The sequence below is a fragment of the Anopheles stephensi genome, chromosome 2 (assembly GCF_013141755.1).
Source record: "Anopheles stephensi strain Indian chromosome 2, UCI_ANSTEP_V1.0, whole genome shotgun sequence".
Taxonomy (NCBI): domain Eukaryota; kingdom Metazoa; phylum Arthropoda; class Insecta; order Diptera; family Culicidae; genus Anopheles; species Anopheles stephensi.
The window spans coordinates 93,147,382-93,170,919 of NC_050202.1; the positions used below are offsets into that span (position 1 = coordinate 93,147,382).

General features: G+C 46.7%; 1 protein-coding gene across 1 annotated transcript; it reads left to right on the forward strand.

Moving 5' to 3' along the window:
• Positions 1–224: 224 nt before the first annotated feature.
• Positions 225–8,395, forward strand: LOC118517555 (filaggrin-like). Its single transcript, XM_036063796.1, has 8 exons — positions 225–873; positions 1,081–2,086; positions 2,203–4,799; positions 4,878–5,602; positions 5,663–5,850; positions 5,926–6,044; positions 6,120–6,235; positions 6,306–8,395. The coding sequence occupies exons 2-8, from the start codon at positions 1,481–1,483 to the stop codon at positions 6,479–6,481; spliced, it is 4,527 nt and encodes a 1,508-aa protein (XP_035919689.1). The 5' UTR covers positions 225–873; positions 1,081–1,480; the 3' UTR covers positions 6,482–8,395.
• Positions 8,396–23,538: the final 15,143 nt, after the last annotated feature.

Below are 23,538 nucleotides of genomic sequence, written 5' to 3' on the forward strand. Positions count from 1 at the left end.
AGCTTTGACGTCGTGTGGAAACACCTAAAGCGACGTAGAAAAGGTTAATAGAATGAAGAAAAACATATGAAGCAGCATCACACACGCATAAACTCTTCTGACGTTGTCGAGCACGTGCATGTTCACTGCTCGCTCGCATGTTTGTCGCGTTCGCTCGCCTACTGTGACAGCAGAACGCTGCCTAATCAGCCTGTAACGGGCTGTCATAAAAGTGTGCTGGGAAGAGTGGGGTTGGTGTGCGCAGTGCGGTCAGTACCCGATACATTCGCTAGAACGGTGCCTCATTGAAAAGATGGGCTCGGAAGAAGCTCGCTCGCAAGGAAGGATTCGTAGTTAGAACAAGCAGAAGATAACTGCTGTGCGAAAGGATTTCTGGTACCGCCATTACGAATATACAGACACATAAAGAACCTTTACAGTGAATTCCCGGCGTGTGCGTGGTGTGCGTTCCCAGTGTTTTCGGGCGTTTCTTTTTCCCGGTCCATTTGATGGTGTGCGAAGTTGAATCCCTCGAGTCGAGTGCAATTTGCGGCCATAGTTTGCCTTTGCCAAAAGGAGCCGGAAACACCTTTTGGCTCGCCGTGCACCGCCGCTGCTCCGGTGGAAGTCTGTGAACATTTAGCTTACCACTGTGACGGTAAAATGAAGAATCGGTATACCACGATCAGTATCAAGCTTGAGCATAAGAGAAGCTGGTGAGAGGATCAAGTAAATGTAATGAGCGACAAACGGAGTCGTCGACAGAAGGCAGCAGTCGAAGCAAAAAGAATTTGTTTTACTGCTAAGGAAAGTGAATGCGGAAATTGGCTATCGGCATCGTCACCGACATCGACATCGGATTCTTTCAGCAGCAACTCGCGTACACACAGAAAGGTAAGGTTATAAGGCCCCAGAACTGTGCTTGGCACATACTGAAATGTTGCAAGGCAGGGCTTAAAATCCATCGTTTTCATTAAGTCGTTGTGGCTACGAGTACTAGTCTATTCGATGGCAATTGACGCGGTAACATGAGGGAAAAGAGGCCGGGCAACAATTTCCAAGATGAAAACTACTAACGAGTATTTTTTATTTTATTTTTAGGGCTTGCTGATTTAGCATCTTTCTGGTATCATTGGATCCTCATCACCAAGCGCTTCAAAGGGTGCACTATCGATGGTGTTGGGTCGCCATAAACCATAGATTCGTTATTCTCGTCGACGTGCATGTATGCAGGACGACGGCCGATCTCCTTACAATGTCGCACCATTTCGCTGCCTACGCCAGTCTAAAGCTATTGAAGAACGTGTAGAGCGAGTCAACTGCAAGGATTTCTAATAGTTCCTTTCCTTTTAAGAGCAACTGTATTTATATTTATATATTTATTCGTCAAACCGTTTTCATGAATAAGCATATTGTTTAAGCCGTCTTATTGGATTGTGGATAACGTAAGACAGCATCCGTTGCACCAGCGATAGGTATTCATTCCGTGAATGTTGAAAAAATGTCCATTAGCCTATGCATATCGAATGCTTGTGGCTCGTCCTCTATCGTTGCGATGCAATCGTCTCAAGCGACCAGTTCGTCGATGGATCGAGATCGCCAAACTAGCGATGGTAGTGAAAAAGGGCAAAGCACCAGTAAAACATACAGAAAAGCTGTAATGCCACAGTACCAACCTGCCGCGGTGCCGACGATGTACGGCCCAAACAAAAGCCAAAAGTCTTACAACAACTCGTCGAACCGGAAGAAGCAGCAGCAGCAGCATTTAATCAACAGTCTCAAGTCGTGGAATCTGCAGATAGCGCCCAGTGGGCTCGATAAACCCGACGACGAACTGTCGACAGTAAACGCCGCAGCTAGTCAGAAAACGGAGCTGGCTCGCCCTTTTGCATCCAAATGCACTGCTCCAGCAAAATCCGTGCAAGATAACACAACGACCTCCGTTGGAGAATGCATCAAATCGGCGACATCGAAGAAGAAGGTGCAAGAATATAAAAGCAGTAGGTGTAAAGCTGAGGAAATGAAGGAGCATGCCTTGACGAGATTGGCCGCACTCAAGATCGATCGCGACGTCACTAGCAATCCCAAGGAGCAATCAAAAACTAAGGTGAGTAGAAGCGCTGTTTGTTTGGAACATTTACATGCAACAACTGTCAACTGTCGTTTATTTGTCCCCAACGCCAAATTAAATAATTATCACACGTTTATTATCGTTACATAAAGCACACAAAATCGCTTGATCTCGCTACGGAAGAGTCCGTCGGTGTAGATAATGGTCATAGCTATGCATGTCCTGCTCATCTCAGCGACGCGGTGACGAGCTTGTCGACGGAAGCATCTTCTGGATGTGCGGTCGAAGTGACTGGAAAGCCAATCCCTGCACTAGCTGTGGCGGAGCCCCAATCATCATCATTCGCTACGAAAGGAAGTCATCATAAGAACTCACACAAATCATATGCGCGTTCATCAACCACAAACACTGCCAGTTCTTCAGCTGTACCAACCAGCGTTACTTACAATTTGGCAACAGACACGCCGGCAGGTGGAGGTCGGAACGGCAAAGACTATACCACTGTGCCTGACCAGCCACACGTATCCGTAATGTCGTTGATGTTGCAGGGAAGTTCGAAGCAAAACGATTCCCTTCGATTGGACTATTTTGCCGATGATTTGTCGGTAGCTTCCTCCCATTCGAAAACCATCCTTCCAAATCAATACGCTGGTCAGCATCAAGGCTCGTACATTCCTACGCTCGGAGCCCAGCATTCGTCGAAACAACAGGCCCTGATCAATCGCCAAGATCATCATCATTCGATGCCACAGAGCAATAATACATCCCCCAACCAATACAAATTCGATTTCCTGCGTGATGTTGGGTTAAAAATGTCTCTTGTCAACGTAGCCGGTGCAGGAGGAACCAATACTTCCACCGGTGACATTTCCATGTATCGCGCCTCATCGCAAGCAAACTATAACTTTACGCAACAATTCCAGCAGCACATGATGCAGCACCATCAAAGCAACCAATTGCATCAGCAAAATCACAGCTCCAGCCACCAGTCACCGCATCAGCCGCATCAGCAGCTAGTACAGCTTCACCGGCTTGTGCCGCAACAGCCTCAGTATGGTAGAGCGCAAAATGTGTATGGGGGCGATGACCTGTCTGCACAACATTGCGGGTTGAGCGACCCGCAAGGGTTCTCCAATTTCACCCTCCTGAATGCGGTCGAGGGCCACAGCTCCATACATGTTGGTAAAAATTTTGAGCTATCGTCCTACCAGTACCAGCAGAACGGTGGCCATGTCCACTCGCAACACCCGGCAATGCAATTTAAGCAACAGCTTTTGGATCAGCAGCAGCAGCAGCAGCAGGCGCACCATCCTGTTCAGATCCAAAACTATCACCAGAATAATAACTACCAGTATCATAACCGCAATGGCCATAGCCAAGGTGGCAATCAATTAGGCTACTCGTCACAGGGTGCCGGAAGAGTGATTGGTACAGTGACGGGAAGAGTGGAAGACGGTGGACGGAATGGAGCGAATGGAAAAAAGTTCTGGAACACTCACGGTAAAGGAAGAAACAGCTCGTACCAGGCTAACAACGGAAGTAAGCAGGTTGGCAAGCTACAAAGTGCTGGATTTGGATATCGAAAGAACTATCACAATTACTACAGCCATCCTGCTAGCGGTGGAAATCACTTCTACGAAAATATCACGATTCAGCAGCAGCAACATCAGCAGCAAGCTCAGCCCCATCACCATCACAAGCAGCACCACTTGCATCGGAACTTGGTGTACGTGCGGGGATATGACAGGGGTCACGGTGCTGTCTCCTCGCACGATTGCACCAATGGAAACCAGCACCACGAAGCGGAACAGACAGAACCAACCTATTCCGCACCGTCAAGCCCTCCGGAAGGCAGCAGCACAGTAGAGACCACTACCAACCGTTCGGAATCGGTCGAAAAGAGTGGCGGCAATGATCCAGCCAATACAGAACCTAAAGCTAAATCCGACGCGCAAGACGCGCTCATCCATGATGGCTATCGAGAGGCGGAAAGCGGTCCGGAAAAGGTTAAAACTTACGAATTGCATGAAGAGCGTGTTTACAGCTCTCGGAAACTGTGCAGCGTGCCGCGCTCATCATCGTCCTCATCGGTGGTGTCAATCCCGTCGACTGAGTCATCGGTAATGTCGTGCAACACATCTCAGCACGAATCTGCACTCGCCAATGGGCACGACTACGAGTCGGATTCTTCACACTCTTCCGACTATCGCGAGGGCACATTCCACTATTCGAAGTATAACGATACGAACGAAAGTCAAGGGACCCGTTCGTCCTCATCCACCTCATCGGGAGTATCGTCTTCCTCCACAACATATCCACCCTTGAAAGAGTTTGTCCCGTCGGCGCCATCATCGTTGCATGCCTCGACCGCAGGACTTGTTGGTGAGTTTATCGTGCGCAGTCAAAGCTTTCATGGATCGCACCAGAACCTCACGGCATTCGGTAAGGGTGGTAGTATTGCCAGGAGCGATAGTCCCCCAATTGGATCACCGAAATCAATACCTAGGACGGTGACGGGCACACAGTCAGTGCCGGTTTTCGGGGAACTTTTCGACAGCACAAACCATTGCTCATCCAATCCAATCCAGTTTATCCATAGTCAGTCGGCGGATAACTTTGGGAGTAGCGCTTCCCTAGAATTGGCGCTGCATTCCGCAGCAACCAACTCTTCAAGCTCGTCGTCTCTGTCTGCGTCATCGGTGCCGCCCAACGATGTTCAGTCGATGCAGAGCGGACATCCAAAGACACGGTAAGGATGCTGCAGTTGCTGTACCTTAACTTACCCGTGTTGTGCAATGTTGTTTACATTTCCTCTCTTGTCTTGCAGCAGTCAATCCGGCCGCACTTCTCCAACCAAAACGAACGTTCACTACCGATCAAACACATCGACGGTAGCCGGTTCTTCCGTATTGTTTTCTAACGCCACCACCAAAGTACAGCTGCCCAGTGGTGCGGGCAATGGACGCAAGAACATCCATGCAGCGTCGCTGAGTGGTGCCTACCGTCCTGCGCTACTTGGCGAGTTTCATCAGGCCACGCCTGCTGATCGCTTCATTTTGCGTGCACACGATGTGGAGATGAAGGTTCCTCCCGATGTGCTGACGAATGGTAGCGTGTGGGACGATTTGTCGACGGCCATTTGGGAAAGGTTTGCTGCCGCGCAGCAATCGGAAGAAAAGTACATTCAAAAGATGGAACTGTGGCGTGAGCTGTACATTTGCATCAAGAAAGGCTTTCCGAAGTATAGTCTCTATCTGGTCGGCAGCACGATCTCGGGCTTTGGCGCCGACAGTTCCGATGTGGATATGTGCCTTGTATCGCGGAGCGGTCCGAGTTGTTACGATCATCGTTTGGAGGCACTGTTTAGCTTGTCGTTGGTGAAGGAATACTTTATGAGCATGCCGTCGTCCAGCTTCAGCGAGTTCAGCCTGATCCAGGCGAAGGTTCCGATTCTTCGTTTTCAGGATAGCAAGAATGGCATTGAGGTGGATCTTAACTTTAACAATTGCGTTGGAATTAGAAACACTCATTTGCTGCACTGTTACGCACAGAGTAAGTAAACGTTCTATTCGGCGTACCGTTCCGGTGCTAACTCACTACGATTGTTTACAGTGGATTGGCGCGTCAGACCGTTGGTGTTGATGGTGAAGCTGTGGGCTCAGCATCATAACATAAACGATGCGAAGAACATGACTATATCTAGCTACTCTCTCGTTTTGATGGTCATTCATTTCCTGCAGTGTGGAACCAGCCCACCAATTTTGCCGTGCTTACACGCTATGTATCCGGAGAAGTTTATGGTAAGTTGCATCGTGCGTTGCAGTGTCAAACGGAAAACTGAGAAATTTATTTTCTGTTTATGTGCATCATTGCAGAAAATTATCGACATTCACAATATAGAAATGATCGAACACATCGAACCATATCAAACCGATAACGAAGATAGTTTGGGCGAGTTGTTGTTAAACTTTTTGGAATATTACACCAAGTTCGAGTAAGTACGCAGTGAAACACTTTGTAGAAGTTGCACGCCGCGTCACGTACTAAATTTGCGTCTGTTCCACATTAGTTACGAGCGTTACGCCATATCCGTGAGGACAAGTTCCATCATGCCGATTGAAGAATGTCGCCTAGCCAGAAGCTACAAAAACGATCCCCATCATTGGAAGCATCTGTGCATAGAAGGTAGTATCTGGAGGGACGGCAGGAAAGAATACGAAACTGATTGCGCCCCCTGTGGTCTTCTCTTTTCCAGAGCCCTTTGACTTCACCAACACCGCTCGGTCGGTATTTGATGGGGACGTGTTCGAACAGATAAAGTCAACCTTTGCAGCTTCGTGGCGAATGTTGAAGGAGAACAAGAAGTTGAATGTCTTGTTCGGTGAACCGTTGTTCACACCGGTCACCTCGACACTGTCCATCACTTCGTGATTACTGTTCGTGTTCGCAAGAACATTTCTCTGAAACGCTCCAATCGATTCTCTGCTATACAAAGTAATTAAAAAAACAAAAAACAAAACGTAAACCTGGTTTGAAAAGACTGACGTTTGGAAGCATGGGACAAGTTGTCTGTGTCTGTATCAGTGTGCGATCAGCGATGGGCCATGGGGTGATGATGCGCCGTAAGCAGCAGAAAGCATTTATCTTGATAAATGATCTAAACTTGTCAGCAAGGAAGCCAAGCTAACACTGATACAAGTATTTTGATCCATTAAGCAATTAACTCGCTGCCATTTTGTAGAAATGTACGGCTTAAGCAATACTGTAATTACCGTGATCGTTAACTATTATCGTAAGAATCGGCAGGCATGCAGCGGTAGATTGAAACCAATATATTCCCCGATGCTCGTGAAGTTGCTGCACAATTATTGATGAGTGGAGCTGAGTGGTGCTTAAGATAGAAAAAAAGCATGATAATTGTAGTAGTAGAGGACGCCTAGCAAGGAACGGAAGCAAACGGGAGCTATGAAGCAAACAAAGACACAAATCAAGGTGATGTCTGGTAATGCCGGAAAAGTATCATTGAATGATCTCGCTTAGAAAAAAAGTTTAACGTAACCGGTGCCATTAAAAAGCGATACCGTCAACGTGTGGACGACACGACGGTTCTGAAAAGGAACCATACCAACAATACGGATAGCTGTTAAATAAATGGCGATACCCAGCAAAACAGATCCCTAGGGTCTACAGCTGGCGATACTGTCGGATGTTGTGAGGACCAAACACGAAGGAGGACTCCTTCGGTTAAGGAGGTAGCGTAGACAGATCGAAGCTAGAATTCACAGTTCGTACGATGCGTGACGAGACAGCGTTTGGATGGATGACCGGTTTTATTGTATTGCAATCGGACTGCTCGGAAGTATTTCGTTGTGGTAATGCTATTCTATCCCTTAAAGCAATCGTTTGTCAAGCGAGTGGGACTTTGTTGATAATATTGAAAGCAGTGATTGGAAAATGAACGTTATTGAGCCTGTGTCGCAGCAGGAGCTTCACATTCAAAAGCAATAAATACATACATAATCGAAGGTAGAAAAGCAAGCAACACCTTTCAAACAACAATCGAACCGAGCACCCATCGTCACGAATCTAAAACAACACTTTCATGAAAGTATCCGTCATTTAATGAAAGGTGCGTGTAAAAGTAATAAAAATTCATGGCTGTGAAATGTAAGCTAGGGAATACATAGAGGAGGCCGACCTAATCGGCATTCGTAGCGATTCTGCGCAAGTGTTACAGTAGCGCGCAGAGAATGTGGCGGAGGACGAGGGAGAATAATTTATATTATATTTTTAGAGTTAATTTATGCGAAGAGATCTATGATGCGCGTACACTGAACAAGCGCCAGCGAAAGGAAAAAGGCACTGAAAGCATATCGGAGCAGGAGATTCTGATTCAACAGCAGTAATCCAATGCAATGTAACACAAGAGTAGTGCGGTTGCTTGAGTGCCGCAAGGATTGGGAAACTCCGAGACTGAAAGGTAAAGCAGAGAAGCAAACATCAATAAGGGAGTGTAGATTAGAAGAAGAAGCGAAAATTGTTGCGCAAAATACTTAATTGGAATGTAAAGCATCTATGTGTGGATGAGAAAGGAAAACAGAAAACGTAAGACCCATTTATGAGCGGCATTTAGGAAGTGCGTTTGGAAGAGCGAGGTAGGAAACCGAGTAACAAACAAAACAAACACAAACACAAAAAAAAAGGAAAGAAGATGAGATGATTCTGTAGCAATGTGAAGTGCATAAATTTTGTAACCCTCATTTTTGGCGCTTGCGATCGAAAAAAAGGAACAAAAACAATTTGAAAAGGAAAAAAAAAGTTGGAGGAATCGTGATTCAAAACGAAGTGAATGGTTTTACTCTTTTGTATTTGATGCATTTCGATAAGCTGAGAATCGTCCGTTGCAAGGAAGGATGGGAAGCAAGCAGCAGGATGTGTCCCCGAGGGCAAAACGAGCGGATCGAACGAATGATGCGATTGTTCGCGCGATTTGTTCACTGTTGATGTTGCTGACTAGTTGTTTTGTGCTGTTGTGGCCACGCTCTCCCGAATCGATCGCACGCAGCTTGCATGCATATCTTCGAACGGTGCACGTCGATGCAGTTCCAACGTCGTTTAACGTCATTACAATAATAGCGGTGTGTGGTGCATGGGGAGACATATGTTCATCCTCCTTAGCCATCCTCCCAAAACCCTTCCCACGTCCGCTGTCGACACTGTCCGTGGATGTGTTGCTCTAAGGCATGCAGGCGCTCTGTTGTTTGCGAGTTGTTATTTTGCGATACGCTACGCTTCCAGGTGCATTCTAGCGTATGATAGGAAAACTAAATCGACGATGCCACCCTCCGTTTCGTATTCCGCGAGATGCCGCGCAAAATGCTGTTTTATAATGCTGGTTTGTATCCGCTCTCGGGTCGCGTTGCTGGTTGGAGTGAAAGGGTGAACGCGTGTTGAGTGCTGAAACGAAGTGTATAATATTATGTTTGTGCTCCAATATTAACGCTACTGTCGTATCTGACTGATGGCATGGCTCCCATGTCTGTCGTGCGGATTAAGTGAGCAGCGGCGTTTATCGGAGGAAAGATCAATCGGCGCGCGATATAATTTCCACACGATATAGACCTATTGTGTGCGCTGGGCGATACATAAAGATAGAAATGCCGAATCAGCTCGTAAAGATGATACCAGCTGAACACAATGGGCTGTGGGAGTATGGTATAAAGACAATTTGAAGAAAACCTGCGAATGTCGTAAAACTAGACTGGCGTAAAAAGTTGTTCACAGCGACACCTTCCTACCGTCGTTAAAACTGCATCATGGTTAATGGGCTGTGCGGGTGTGCGTACGTGCGTGCGTACGGGTTTTCAACGACAGAACCTCCGCCCGGCCGTGTCTAATTTGTAAGAACGGCCGGTGCGCTCGGGCCCGGGGTTCTCATGTTGCTGCGGTCTGATGGCAGTGGATGCCCGGTGAATCGAATCAATGCTTCATGATCGTCCTTTGTCTTGCGGTGGTCGTGGCGATGGTCATTCGAGTTAACCGCCCACCGGGTCAGCAAATCATTGGCCACGGGCCATTTTTATCGCGACCATACAGTGTGCGTTGGTGTTTTATTGACCTTCGCTCGGAGTCGGATTGCAGGGGTGGAGGGAAACTTTTTGACGTTCTCTTCCTTTTTGTGGCGAGATAAGTGAAATAGGCTTTCCTTTTTGTTTGTGCTCGGTAATGCGCTGTGCCCCACGACGGATTCGGGTCGAAAAAGGGGGAAAACACAACGAGCTATCGACTCAGTGTGGCACGTCCTGCTCAAAATTGCCATTCGCAAAGTTTGGGGCTGTTGGGCTGGTGTGTATCTGTGTGTGTGTGTGTGTGGGACCAACCTCCCGTGATGCTATTGATTTTATGTTTTATTGAACAGAATGAACCATAAAAATAAATAATTTCGGGCCTGACTTGACTTGAATCATTCAAACCGTGGGCTGCGTACGTTACGCCGTCTATTATCCGCAACGGTGGGAGTCTCGCCCGCAACGGAAAACAATAACATCTTGTTATGATGATCATTTTGCTTTGTACTTGCCTTGGTATACTTTTTCCACCAAGTGCACCGAGTAGAAGCAGTGGTGCAGTGCTCCACGCCGCGCAGGAAGGATGGGTCAAACTTTTGCTCCAATCCACCCCTACCGTGGGGTTGGATTTTTGGCACCGGCTTTGGTTTAGCTGCCGAACATCTCGCACCGATGGTGCGAGGGAATCGGAAGGAATAACTTTTCAAGTTAGTTTTCGTTGCCGAGAGCGGGAGGGCCCTGATAGCGCAGGAAGAAGCAGAGGCAGCGCTGTTGTTTGCATTATCGAGGCGGAGGATAAAGTTGGTATCAAACAGTCGATGGCCGATGACGATGGCGGGCGCTGGGCAGGGTGGTGGGTGGTGCTGTTGTTTGCGTTCCGCGGCGAATGGTGCATTATTGGAAGGCAATTTGAAGGTGTTTCGAAGAGGAATAAAATTGACAAGGTACATTGACACCGATTCTCGGTTTCATCCAAAGTCATGTTCCGGTTACAGGTGGTACAGTAAATTAAATGAAGCCAATCCTCCCGAAAGCACTGTTGCTTTGGAAAAAGTTTCGCCAAAGTTGGTCTTTAGAATTTGCAGTTCGTTTGCGTCTGCTGAGATGTGCTGCAGAGAGCAGGAAGAACGCACAGTAGTTAAATTACGCGTCACACTAAAGCCCGCTTATTTGGATACACAGCCGGCCGGGTACAAAATTAACTGACCCAAACGCGTCGGGTATTGATGGGTGGAATTGGGCGGATGATGCACCGTTTAAGGGATTGCAGGCACATGCATAATCGTGTCGGCATGTACTAGTTTCATCCGCTTTCTGATACGATGCCCTTTTTCCAGGTGAAACTTTCGCCACCAAACCGATTAGGCGTGATTCATTTCCAGCTAAGGCCGAAACGCCATGTTGTTGATCTCATTAATCACGTTTGTATGCTTTTCACGTTCGCTTAGCTACTACAACAACATCATAATTTATTGTGAAACACCCATCGCTCACGAGGTCGCTTTAGAAAGCAATCACTGGCCGGTTTTGCAGGTTAATGGAATAATTAAGGTTTATTCGCTAGCTGCCCGATAACATGGGGGATTATCCCGTTCGAAGCGGACGTGTGCCACCACACGCATTGACCGCGGCACATCGAGTAGAGCATGTGCGCTTTTTTTTGTTTCGATTTTCCATACTTTTCAAAGTATTTCGGTGCAAAAAGAACATAAATGACGACAATTAACAATTAGAGCGCCGCTGTAGTTGAAGGTAGTAGCGGACGCACAAGGAATACATTTGTTTGGCGAATTTTAATTAGATTCCAAGGCTTTCAGTTTGATCGATAACAAGTCAAACAAGAGCCTCGCTACTCCTTTTTGCCAATGTTGCTTTCGATTGGACTGTTTCCCCAAAAACAATTATCTGCTACTAGATCGTCGTTGATCATCTAACCGAAATTCAATTTAGTCACCCGAGTGCCGTGCTCGCGGTGGACGAAAAACCAACCTAAAGTGACCGATGGCGGCAATGCTGATGATTATGATGTTGATGACGATCATCGTCCGCCTCATCATAATCATCAGCCACATGACGCCTGGGTTTGGAATCAAAACACGAACAAGGCAGACAGGATCTCGAACGAACGCAAGCTCCAGACCGGCTTTCGGATGTACATAACTGATGTCCGCACCGGAAGCCGCCGCGCGCTTGAGCACTCCGTTTTTCGCGTGTTCTGTAGCTTTCCAGGGGTCGAGTTGGGTGGCACGCGTATGATGGATTCGTCGGAAGCAATTGACTGAGGATTTATTGAATTTTATTATTATCCTCGATAAATTGTGCAGCCGGTGCGGTGCAATGATGGCATCGAGTCGCCTGCACCTGCTGGCCTTACTGGGGCGAGGCTCGATGTATTATATATTTAAAATCTAATTATGCTTGTTAATTGCTAAGCCCAACTGAAGCGATCTACCGCGCAGGCGAGCGACCGAGCGAACTGGCACAAATTGAGCCGTGCTGCGGCATTGGGCCTACCGGCAGCAGCTGCCCGGCGTTCGGTTAGGCTTTGGAGCGTTTGGTCAAAATTTGAGAAATAGTAAGATATGAATCAACAGAAACATGAAACCAGGAGTGGAAGGTTCCGACCGACCGCTAGCCACCGAATGGGTACAGGATCGGATTTGTGCTGTTTGAAATGATTATTCCATTATGAGTCGTTTCGGCCGGCCGTATTTTCGGGTTTGGGGTCGATGTTACAATTTTACCGATAACTGCAAATTACACAAGCATCTAATGAAAGGAGTTGTCGCTGCGATATTTCAAGGATCTATTGAGCACGCGTGTGTGATCAGTGGCCAAGCTAATGGTGATACGGGACGGGACGTTTTTCTTAATCCTCCCGGCCTCGGTAGGGTCGAGCCACGAAATAGGGCTTAGCATTTGAAACTTTGCGAGATGTCAATGCGTGTACGCTAACTCTTAGGAAGTGCTGTTAACCCAAATGTCCCGGGCGCCGGTGTCTTGTGTATGCTTTGCGTGCGTTTACAGTTGCTCGAACCGTCGGACCTAGCAGGTTATGTGAGCTGAAATTATGTTAATGTCGGTTGGCTACAGCAACCGTCCTGCTCTGGCTGTGGCGGTCATTCTCAAATAACCCGAGCAGCTCCAAGCTGGCCCGCCGTGACTGATGAGTTTGACTAGGTTTAATCAATTAACTTAAACCCTGCCCTTAAGCTCCCTAATGACCGGGTCCGAGGCCCTTTATCTACGTTTGGTGCAGCGGCGGTCCAAATGACATCTCGATGCTGGTCTTGTTCGTTTGGGTAGCAGATTTTAACCTAGTTTAAGTTTTTGGCATTTCGAAGGTTGTGTATTGATTAACCAAGTTGAGAAACTACTATAATGAGTATTGTACGATCAGTTGTGCTGCCTTGATTAATTATTTAAATTTGAACTGGATTGGCAGGAGAGATCTAGTGAAGCTAGGTAGTAATTGTTAGTGTTAGGATTCTGCTCTGTTTGGGCCATTGATTTGACTTCGTAATGCTTTCAAACACCAGTGAAATCTATGACTCAACATGCATATAAGCTAAATGATGGCCGAGAGTTTTTTAATTGCAAACAGTTGTCAGCCAAGACCGTCGTAGTGCTGCGGATTTCGCTGGAATCACGGCACACACGCACACCGATGCCTTGTTTAACTCAGATCTACAATCTGCCTGGAATGGACGATTGGACGACCAACTGGACAGGCTTGCCCGACCGATAACGGACCAAGCACTGAGCTCGTAGCGAACTGCTTGGCCATCGATTGTAGTGCTCTATTAATTTTGGAATCGTAACAAATGGATTTAGTTGCTAATGCAATGCCAAATGACCACCGCGGCCGCTCGTTCGGGTGGCCTGGGTGCAAGAAGTTTATCAACGGTACATTGCAAAGCTTTTTAGTGCACTCTAGCTGATAGTCGATTACCATTTATTGTTCCATTCCGGGCCCTGCGTGGGCAGTGCTATGGTCTGTCTGCATCGAGCTTGACTGCAGACGGCCGACTCCGTTGCCAACCGACAAAGCATCGGTGGTTGCAGACGGTCCTTTACGGAACGTATCATGCGGGTTAGAATCTTTTTTGCAGAGCTTACTGCACTGTGGCACTCATTCGCTGGGACTGCGAGATGTCGTGAAAGGGCTTTGGCGTGCAGGTGACAGTGGTCGTGGACGGTGAGTATTATGACGTTTAACTTCCCCGACACCCGGCAGCTAACATGGGAAGATTGATTCTTACTTTCACAACGTTTGTCGTTGGTGGGTAAATTAGAAGTTTTCTGCGTGAGCAATCATTTTCTAAATGTAGGAAAGTGTACATTTTATCGATAAACTAAGGGACAACTCAAATGATAACAGACCAGCCTAGCTTTTTATGTTATCGATATTTGAACCTGCGTGAACAATGCACTTCGGAATAGCCAGAAGACAGTAGTTACACTACAACTTGATACAAGAGTGAAAGAATGGAATGTAGTCGTTGCATAAGTGTTAGCAGATTAGATTCTATTTAAGCGTTACACATGCAAAAGCTTGTCCATCTCAAATTTCACCAGAGCACTAGCATCCACGACGAATCCATCCAAATCCAAAAAATAGTGTACATTTCTTGGATAGTGCAAACGCATCGAAATGTATGCATCGGAGATGGATAGACTCGTTCATCAAATGTGTTTGCATCGGATGGCTGTCGATGGAATTGGAGCTGACCAAAGCGAACAGACGGTACGGACGGTACGGACAAACATTGTTGTGATTAGAGTCCGAATTTTCGTGCAAAGTGTTCCAGCGATTGGGGAAAATATTTTACCTTTCCAGGGCGTATTTTTTGTCGCCCATGGCGCTCACGAGATGCGCCGTGATGTTACGAGTGATTGCAGCGACTCAGCCGGTATTACGCCCCATATCCCTGTACATCCTGTTACATTCGTTGCTTTTGACATACGTGCATCGAAAATTGGTAACCAACACCCGGAAGCGGGACACGAGATGGGATCTCACCTTTTGAGCGTGTCTCCACAGCAAACGTACGATCCCCACCGTACAGAAGTCGCCCGACCGTTCGATTTTGTCCTCTGCTTACGCCGCTGCTTTCGTGACATGGCGAATGGAAAAACGAACAAAGAAAAAAATGGAGCTATTTTCCACAATTTATCGTTGTGTTGCTTCCGTGGTTCTCGTTTGCTGCTAAACGCATTCCGAAGGGACATTCCCTACAAGAAAGCACAACATTCGTAAACGTTTCTGGGTTGAATCAACCGTAAAACGATTCGGACATGGGGAAGTTTTCCTAGTTCCTCCACCGAGTAAATATCAATTTTCCGCAGCGTCCCCTCGGTGGCCGGTCATGATCTATGACGCGTTTCACACTTTCGGCGAGAAAAAGTTTGCTGAGAAAAACGATGCCACAGCTGACGATGTTGTGTTTGTAAAGGCGAAACAACAACTTATGTTTCCGTAAGCCAACTACATGCACGAATAAGTTTCGGCTTTAATGAACGGTGCAGAGTACATTGCAGTTTAGATGGGGGAAAACATCCCAAATGAATTCAGATTTGTCTATCTTGCATGGGTGCAAATCGACCCCGTTGTAGGCGTTGTTTGCTAGACTTTGTTAGATTTTGAAAGACTTTTCAAATGTGGTGTAGCGACGCCGTTTTAATAGTTGAGGTTGCGACGAGAATCGCCTGTTCTTCCTTGTTGAATAAGAAGCAGTTGGCTGTGGCTTGAATTACTCTGAAATTAAACTTACTACTTTAGATCGATAATATTATCACAACTTTTTTACTGCCTTTCACATCAACGCCTTTTTTTCTTCATTCAGGACACAGTTGGAAAAGCTTATCAAACCGTCCCGGAATATTAATCCATCTGAGACGACTGAAAACTTTTCGCTGTAAAATTAACGAAATGTCTTCCCCTACGTTTTGCACCGTCACTGTAGGAAGGCTTACGAAACAATAGAGCCTCCACATACGAGCTGTGCTGTGCCGTTGTTTATGCGATTTAGGTATTCCATGATACAAACGTGCAGGATTGTGTTGGCACCCTACCGATTACGGATATGGTTTGCCAGTGGGTATTGTTGATGCTCGAGGATGAAGCTTATTGGATGTAAATTAGAAGCGACTGTGGAGTTGCTTCGTTCAAGCCATTGCGTAATCGTGAAACGAAGCTTATCAGCGCGACAGGACTCGTATGGACAGAGCGTACACAATTCCCTGAAATTAGAGCTCTTTAGTAACATTCGCTATTACTCACTGATGATTGATTGCGAACGATTTTGAGAGCTTGTTCCTACGTGTTCATTGATCCAACCCCCACTCCGTCCTCCCCCCACGAACGGAATGGTTCGCCATGACTTGGGGAATCAGAGGGAGCATTCAGGATAGGGCACACACGTTACAGCGAAGGAATTGATGAAATAGAGAGATGAAAGGGTTTGGGCACCGAAAGGGCTGCCAGAAATGTAACTAATTCACTGAAAAGCGCATATGAATATTTCACTCGGCTAGTTTTTCAGCGGAAAGCAGCAAACCGCTCTGTCGTCTGGGTCACGTGCGTGCGTGCTACACACTTGAGCATGTTTGCCGAAAGTGGTAACGAATTTAGAGAGGTACTTTTGGGGAAAAAGTCCACACATTTGCCTTCAGATATTTGGGGCGCCGTCGTCGGTACCGCTGGTGTCCTGCGGAGATAGGATTTGGGTTTCGACCGCCCCAAAATGGACCCACTCAAGGCTTCGTGGGGAGGATGGTCTTCGGTAGGCAGTTTAAGTTGGTTCCGGGCATGAAAAATGGGTTTCTGTTTGTATTTACATTTGAATTGTGTGTAAATTGAAGTTTTCAATCGATTCTACTGCCGGGCAGATCGCGGTAGGAAGGCACCCGAGACCGATCCCAATTTGGACCCATTCTGCAACCGAAATGGGGTGCTTGTAGCCACTTTCTGGAGGGCTTATCTGGCAGCAGGATGCTGGGTGCCGTGGAGTTGTATCAGCAGCGGGACGTCAGAATGACGAGCAAAGATGATGAATCGTCGTTGGTTGTGTCATCATTTTTCGGTAGGATTAGAATTTCAATTTCGACGCCCGTCGTCAGAATGTGTGACGACGGCCTTATCGATAAGTTAATTTCCTTATTTCGCACCCCGCTCGCATTGGGCGAGGTGGCGTTGGGAATGGATGAAAGCGGAAGAAAGAAATCGCTTTTCAAGCTCATTGTGGCAACGGCGCTGTTGTGCAGAGAAACACATGTGTAGGAAGCAAAGTGGGAAGTAATGTTGGGCGTGAGGTTGCATTTTTGAGCTTGTTCTACTTTTGATCATGATAGGTGTTCGATAGAACAGGGAATGCTGTTTCCTTGTACGAGCGATGTTTTTGAGCACCACGGGTATGGGAAAACGGGTCGAGCAATATGGGTTTCTACGTGTGAACTATGGATCTTGAATGTGGCGTTTGAAAAATGATATAAATTATTCCAACAGTATTCGTAGCTTTCCTGTGGTGCTTGTGAAGATGGGTGATGGGGATGCTGCTACAGAAACAGTGTTCAAAACTAAGCTCTTTCCAAGCACAACATTCATGCATGGCGTACGAAACTGGAGATAAAAATTGTCCGCATAGTGGATGCTGTATGTGAGGCGCTACTCCATTGACTTAAACGACCCTTTAGCGTGAGAATTCAGCTCGGAATCGGACCGAGATGCAAACAACCTGCGCTCCGAATCTTGAGCTCTTGGTGGGCAGAGAGCCAGGTGAACCTACTAGAAAGCTCGATCCGTGCTGGAGTTAATATTCATAAAGAATGCTTTAAAGGCAGATTTACCCTATCCCACCCGTCCCGTCCGCCCATTAGCAGACATTTCTTGCGATAGTACGAGGGGAGAGAATGTGAGAATTGAAGAAGTTTGTGGCTTGCCCTCGGATACATTTGCCTGCTCGATAGCTTTCTTATACATTTTTAAGTCACCGGCAGACACAGAACCTAGCAGAAGCTGCAACTGCGAACTTTTTTCCTGGTCTCAGCACTCATGGAAGCGCTATAGTTTTTATTACAATCATGCTCTTCCTTTTTGGTGAGGTGAACGAGTTTGGAGTGCAGAGATTTAGATTTGAATATTTTATCAAACAGGGAATGATTAACTTTCAGAAGTTCGCTTTCTTTTCGTTTCACAAACTAGAAAAGAATATATTTTTCGCTAAAGTATAACATTTTATGTAGATTCGGAAATGACTATTTCTTTTAAGACAGATGGTGAGGTGGTAAAGTTAGAAGAGCAAACTACACGCTTGAGAAACAAACGTAAAGCAATCGTACACTTTTCGTACTGCAAGTTCAAAATGGCAAACGCACCTCAGGGTGGTTTGACTGGGACGGAATACATAGGAAATGTTTTGTCACTGCGTTGCATACCGTATCGATGGGACTCTCGTTCTTGCCCTAGTGGGATTGTTTACTTAGCTCAGTCGAACCAAGGAACTAATTTCAACGTTCAGAAGAAGGAAAACAAACGATTGGACCCTTCCCAAAGCCCCAGCCACACCCAATTGGCATAGTTTGGGACGACGATGGTGGTGTCTTTCTCCTAGCTCCATGTCGGCGTCTGCCTTGCGCCGAGTGCTTGTGGATGGTTCTCATCAGTCATTAGTGCGAGAAGCTCTAGGTTGAGCACGGTACGTAGCGTCAAGTGGAGTGTAATTTGGTACGTTCATTTGTAAGTTTAGTTCCGTTATAAACTCGTGGTATTTCGCTTCGCTTCACTTAATTTTTTTGTGCTACAAAAAGCGCAGAAGACTCGAGCCACTTCCCAAGAGTTGGTAAGTGTTGCTAAGGCATTAGCTCGTATGTCGGTTTCGTAGATCGCCAGCACAGCGATAGGGGCGGATGCGGATAACCGATTCAGTGTTCCTCGTGCTTGAAGACCTTCGGTCGCAAAAAAGACAATGACCAAACTCTTGAAAAGTAAAATAACCGCCTGAGTAATGATGGAGAATAAAAGAACTTAATTAAAACTAAAAAATGAGATCCAACTGTTTGTGTAGCGCAGCTATGTGGCGGACCTTTTTTTGTGTGCCTTTCTGGTTGTAATGGTGGGTGACCCGTGAAGGATGGTCAAGGCAGAGCGCGAGCGAGTCTAGACATTTTTTCCCCGCAGTTTGAAAAATGGGTTCAGTTGGATTTAATAGCCAAATTTGATTCAAGTGAGTGGGCAATGCGGTAAGCGTGGGTGCAAATAAGCTTTCGACCAAGATTGCAAACGGTGCTAATAGTTTACTTACGCTAATGTTTACGTCGCGCTCGCCGTTTTCAACAAAAGGAGGCGCCTGGTGCCTTACCCCACAATGTACGGGAAAGCTCAGACATATATTTATAATGTGAAACAAAAAGCTCTGAATTGAAGATACCCGGTCTGGACACTGTTCCGCAGCGCAGCAAGCCTTCTCATTATTTTGGGTACCTTCATATCCATATCCAGATTCATATTTCGCTACGGTTCGCCGGAAGTTGTTTAGTCACAACACTTGTTTGCCATCGAGTTAGAAAGAGCTGGGAGAAAGTGTTTCGAGACGAGGCATGGCGAGGTTGGTTTCTTTTTACTTTGTGTTTCGATAAGAAGATCAATTTTGCATATTGCACAAGGTGTATTCTCTTCGTTTCGCTGCTACAGCGCACAAAAGTCATTTCAGCACACACAGCACGTTTCGCGATGGTAACGAAATAGAATGCATAACAGTTGATAGCAGGAAGCAATGGGAAGGACGCAATGCATGAACACAGTGATTGCACAACATACGTTGTGTCATAGTGATAGCCATAGTGAGAAAATTGCGTGCTCAATAATTTTGGTCAGCAGTGTTGCCTCTTGTCTATTTGAGAATTTTCAATATTTTCCATTGTACACGCGATATACTTCATGCCGGTGGTCATGGTCATTATCGAACTCATTCACTGGAAACAATGTTAATTGATAGAATCACAGCGTAATAGGCAATTTATTTCAAGAGCTTATTTGCTCACTCTGTACCCAACCCAATGAAAAGTAGAACTGTGACAAATCTGTAATTGTACAAAAATTGTACAACACACAGCACGAGGACACCACACCCCATTCGAACATCAGTGCAAAAAAGGATGTCCCTTTTCGAAGTAAGCCTGCATCGGTTGGTGTTTGGTGTTTCGAAGCTGATGGAGCGCACCGAACATCTATGAGTAATCTCTTTTCGAAACGAACAAAGCAATATTACTAAGGAACTCATTAATTTCGAAACCCATTAGCAGCCAACCCCATCCTTACCAATTAAATCTTGAAATATGCGCGCTCTACGTTCTGACCATTCTTCACTCGTGGACGCAATGGATGCCTTTGCATATTTACTGAACGGCTTAGTTCCGCCTTTCACCATCACGGGGACGGCCCTGCCGGACCCCGGTTTGATTCTCCCGGGGAAACTGTTAGACCGTACATGGTGCTGCTTCTTCGTCAGTATCTGCGCTCGGTCTTTCTAGCTTGCTGTGCGTGCTTGCAAGTTCGTCGGGTGGGAACAAAAAACCCAACCGTGTGCCCAACGGAGCAAAGGACGTTGCGGGAGAAGCAAAAAAACATAACCACAGAAAGGAAAGGATAAATGGTGGCATGCCCAAAAGGAACTAACGCCAGGATGAATGATAAACAAAACCGCAAAACCCGTAAAAAATGAATAAAAGATGCTGAATTTTCCGTACCATAACTTTTGAGGCTGCGTGGCATTAAATTTGGTGTTGGTTGGCCATACCGATGGCCAATGGTGTCAAGTTGGTGCCGGGATTGTCGGTGGAGTGTAAAAGCTAGGTCCGAACAGATGGCGAAAGAGAAGAATTTTCGGACACCCTATCCGCTGCGAGAAGGACGTGCACGTGATGCCACGCGAACGGAAGACGGTTCCAGGTTGGCAAGCGGTGGGACTACACGGGAAAAAGGGAGCCAAAAAACAAAACAAAACAAAGTCAACTTGCAACCATTAGTATTAGTGGGCGAAGATGCTGTTGCCCCATTTGCATTAGGTGGCGTGCATATCCGGTCCCGTGGCGTTCGCCGGACTGTGTGGCACATGCCACGTGCACTGTCGCTGCGAATGGTTCGTCCGTGCGTCGTCGTCCACTCGTGTACACCTTGTGTGCTTTGTTAATTAAATACTGCGCCGTGCCTCAGTAGCTCGAATTTTTCATTTCCATTATTAAGTCTCAGTGGACAGTCGGTTACATTTTGTGCGGCTCCGTTGGTACGGTCGGGCGACCTACGGCGACGTGCAGGCGACTGTGTCCTTCCCGCACAGAGTGAGTGGGATGAAAACAATTAGACCATGTCACACTTGCCCACCGAGGGTACAATGCAGGGTGCGCCACAAATATAATGAGCTTCTCGTTTTTCAATGCCTTGGCAATGGTACCCGGTGAATACGTTAAGTGAGTATGGGAGCTCGTGACGTTGCATACAAGTAGTGTGCACCTGGGCTGGCTGCGCCTTATTAAAAGAAAATATTAATCAAAACTCATCGATCGTAGCAATTTGCGTGCTAGGAGCTCAAGAGATGAGCAGAAAAGGAGAAGCCGCGGCAGGTGAAGTAAATCGTATGCAAATGTTCAATACACATTGGTTGGAAATTTAGCACATTTATTCAGTCCACAGGGACAGTGCGTAATGGGATGGGTTTTGACAAGATGTTTCCGTAATTTCTTAAAGTATCATTATATGCAATGAAAAGCTGTCTTACGGAATGCTAAATTTCCAGCACCTCCAACAGTCTGTTGCATGCGCTATTCAAGTAATGATAATGTGTCTCAACCACTCCAACTACTCGCTAGCCGGGATTCCCTGGTGACGGTTGGCATCGCTACTCGAGACCCACAAACGGTACGACGCATCGACCGGCCTGGGTAAGAAACGGCAGGCAACACCCGACACAGCAGGTTCCTGTGAAATATGGTAATGGAATATTCAAAATGAAGAATTGTTATGTAGATTGTAGAGCATTGGTTTGTTTGCACTGTTTGCTTTTCATTTCCCTGCGCAGGCACTGCCTGTGCGACGTGCGAGCTGCAGGTTGCATTGCAGGAGCTTCGCATTGATTAAGACGAACGGCAGACAAAGCTAGTCGCGCGTTTGCGAGAACAAGACCGGGCGGGACGGAATGCAGCTAAATAGAAATGCAAATCCGAAGGCGAATGTGGACGGGCGAAAGTCAGCGCGGACAGTACTGGGCGAAAGCGCCGTTCGGAGCAATATGGAGTAATATATAATTTAACCGGCGTAAATGGCAGTTGCTCAATGATTATCTCGCTCGCTGCAATTAAATGCAACCATGACGGCTGTCAGCCTCGAGCGCGAACACCGGGTGTGATTAAACGTGAGCGGCAGTCAACGGACCGAACGGACCTGCGGACGAGCAAGCAATCGCGCATCGGATTGAGTTAAGCCCTGCCTTGCGCCGGTACGGACCGTGTCGTGGCCTTTGCTGAACGACCACCACGCCACTGGTTGGCGGGTATGATCTTTTCGTCACCCTGAGGAATGCTATCTGGCAGCATTATCGGTGAAAATCGAATCAATTAAACTCTTGCCGCCAGCCGTGGGTTTCGGATCCAGTGGCCTTTTACACCATTTTAATTACACGGCTTAATGGCGTGCAATGTTTGCTCTTCCGCTTGTCTCCCCTTTTTTCGACCGAGCGCTGTTCCGTTTGCTGCGGCAAAAAGGAAAAATTTAGAGCCAGTAAAAAGGGAAAATGCTGACACTCTTGATTGGAGCTTGCTGGAATCGGTAAGGATTGCGATCGCTTTCAAAATCCTTTCTACGGCACTGAAATGAAGCAAAAAAGCGGGAAACGAATTATTGGAAACGAAACTGGCTTAGTGAGGCGAATGTGCCTGCCGCAGCTGAAAATATTGTGAGGCGAGAAAAAGCTTTTTGCTTTGTTTTGATGAAGTTGCAAATATGGTCTGGTGCCGAAATGAGAGAAACCCCTCTGAAAAGGATGATCGTTGCCGATGACACCAAGCGCTGATGCATCGACGGGTTCAAAAAGGGACCAACGTCGGAAAAATGAATATCAAAAGGGCTGACTAAACTGTTAATGGCTGGTTTCTTCAACCCGTCCATTCGAAGCCGGGTTGACAAATATGAATGTTCCTGATGGTTTGTGCAAACGAGATTAAAGAAATCTGCTGTGTGGCAATTGCATCTTTTGCCGAGCGATTATTTGTAGGCGGGTTATAGCAAAATGGATTAATGGAAGGTTGCAATCGTTAAGCCTTTGCAGCATGTGGCCTGGAAAGCGAAGCGCAGTGTACCGATACGGCAACGAAACTATATTCTACAGAGCTGTAAATGTTTATTACTCTACATTGCTAATGCTATCTATGGGTATGGATAGCGAAAATATCGAATGAAAACAGTTTCAAGTTTAGATGACAAGACTAAACCAAGGAAAGATGCAATATGCGTGCATGTTACCGTATGCTAGTACTTGTGTGAGCACTCCACATCTAGAGCATTGCTCTCGGGATGGGCTAAATGGGCAAGTTACCGATGTATGTTATGAAGACAGTTGGTTGGTGAACGTATGAGAGACCTGCATGGATCAAAGATTCTTACCATTAGTTCAGCCCGTCAGCCAAAGCATCTTAATCGCCTTCTCGTCATCATCATCGTAGACGATGGCAAAGCTAGCGATGGTGTTTGGTCTATTCAAACACGAGCCGATGGATTTTCGTTGGCTGCTGGAGCGAGGACATAGGCTGTTCATTGGATTCCATCCGACAGGCGGCAAAGACAGCCACATCGTAGGAAAATGCATGTTTTGCTCAAGCAGTCGATTAAGTTTCGAGCATCAGTGGAAGGGCGCTGCTGTTCGTCGTAAG

What these genes read in the sequence shown, in the direction of transcription:
- LOC118517555 (XM_036063796.1), top strand. Translation starts at nt 1,481, where the DNA reads ATGTCCATTAGCCTATGCATATCGAATGCTTGTGGCTCGTCCTCTATC. An exon ending in AGGAGCAATCAAAAACTAAG is followed by an intron (nt 2,087 to 2,202) that starts GTGAGTAGAAGC and finishes CGTTACATAAAG; the next exon opens with CACACAAAATCGCTTGATCT. An exon ending in TGTATCCGGAGAAGTTTATG is followed by an intron (nt 5,851 to 5,925) that starts GTAAGTTGCATC and finishes GCATCATTGCAG; the next exon opens with AAAATTATCGACATTCACAA.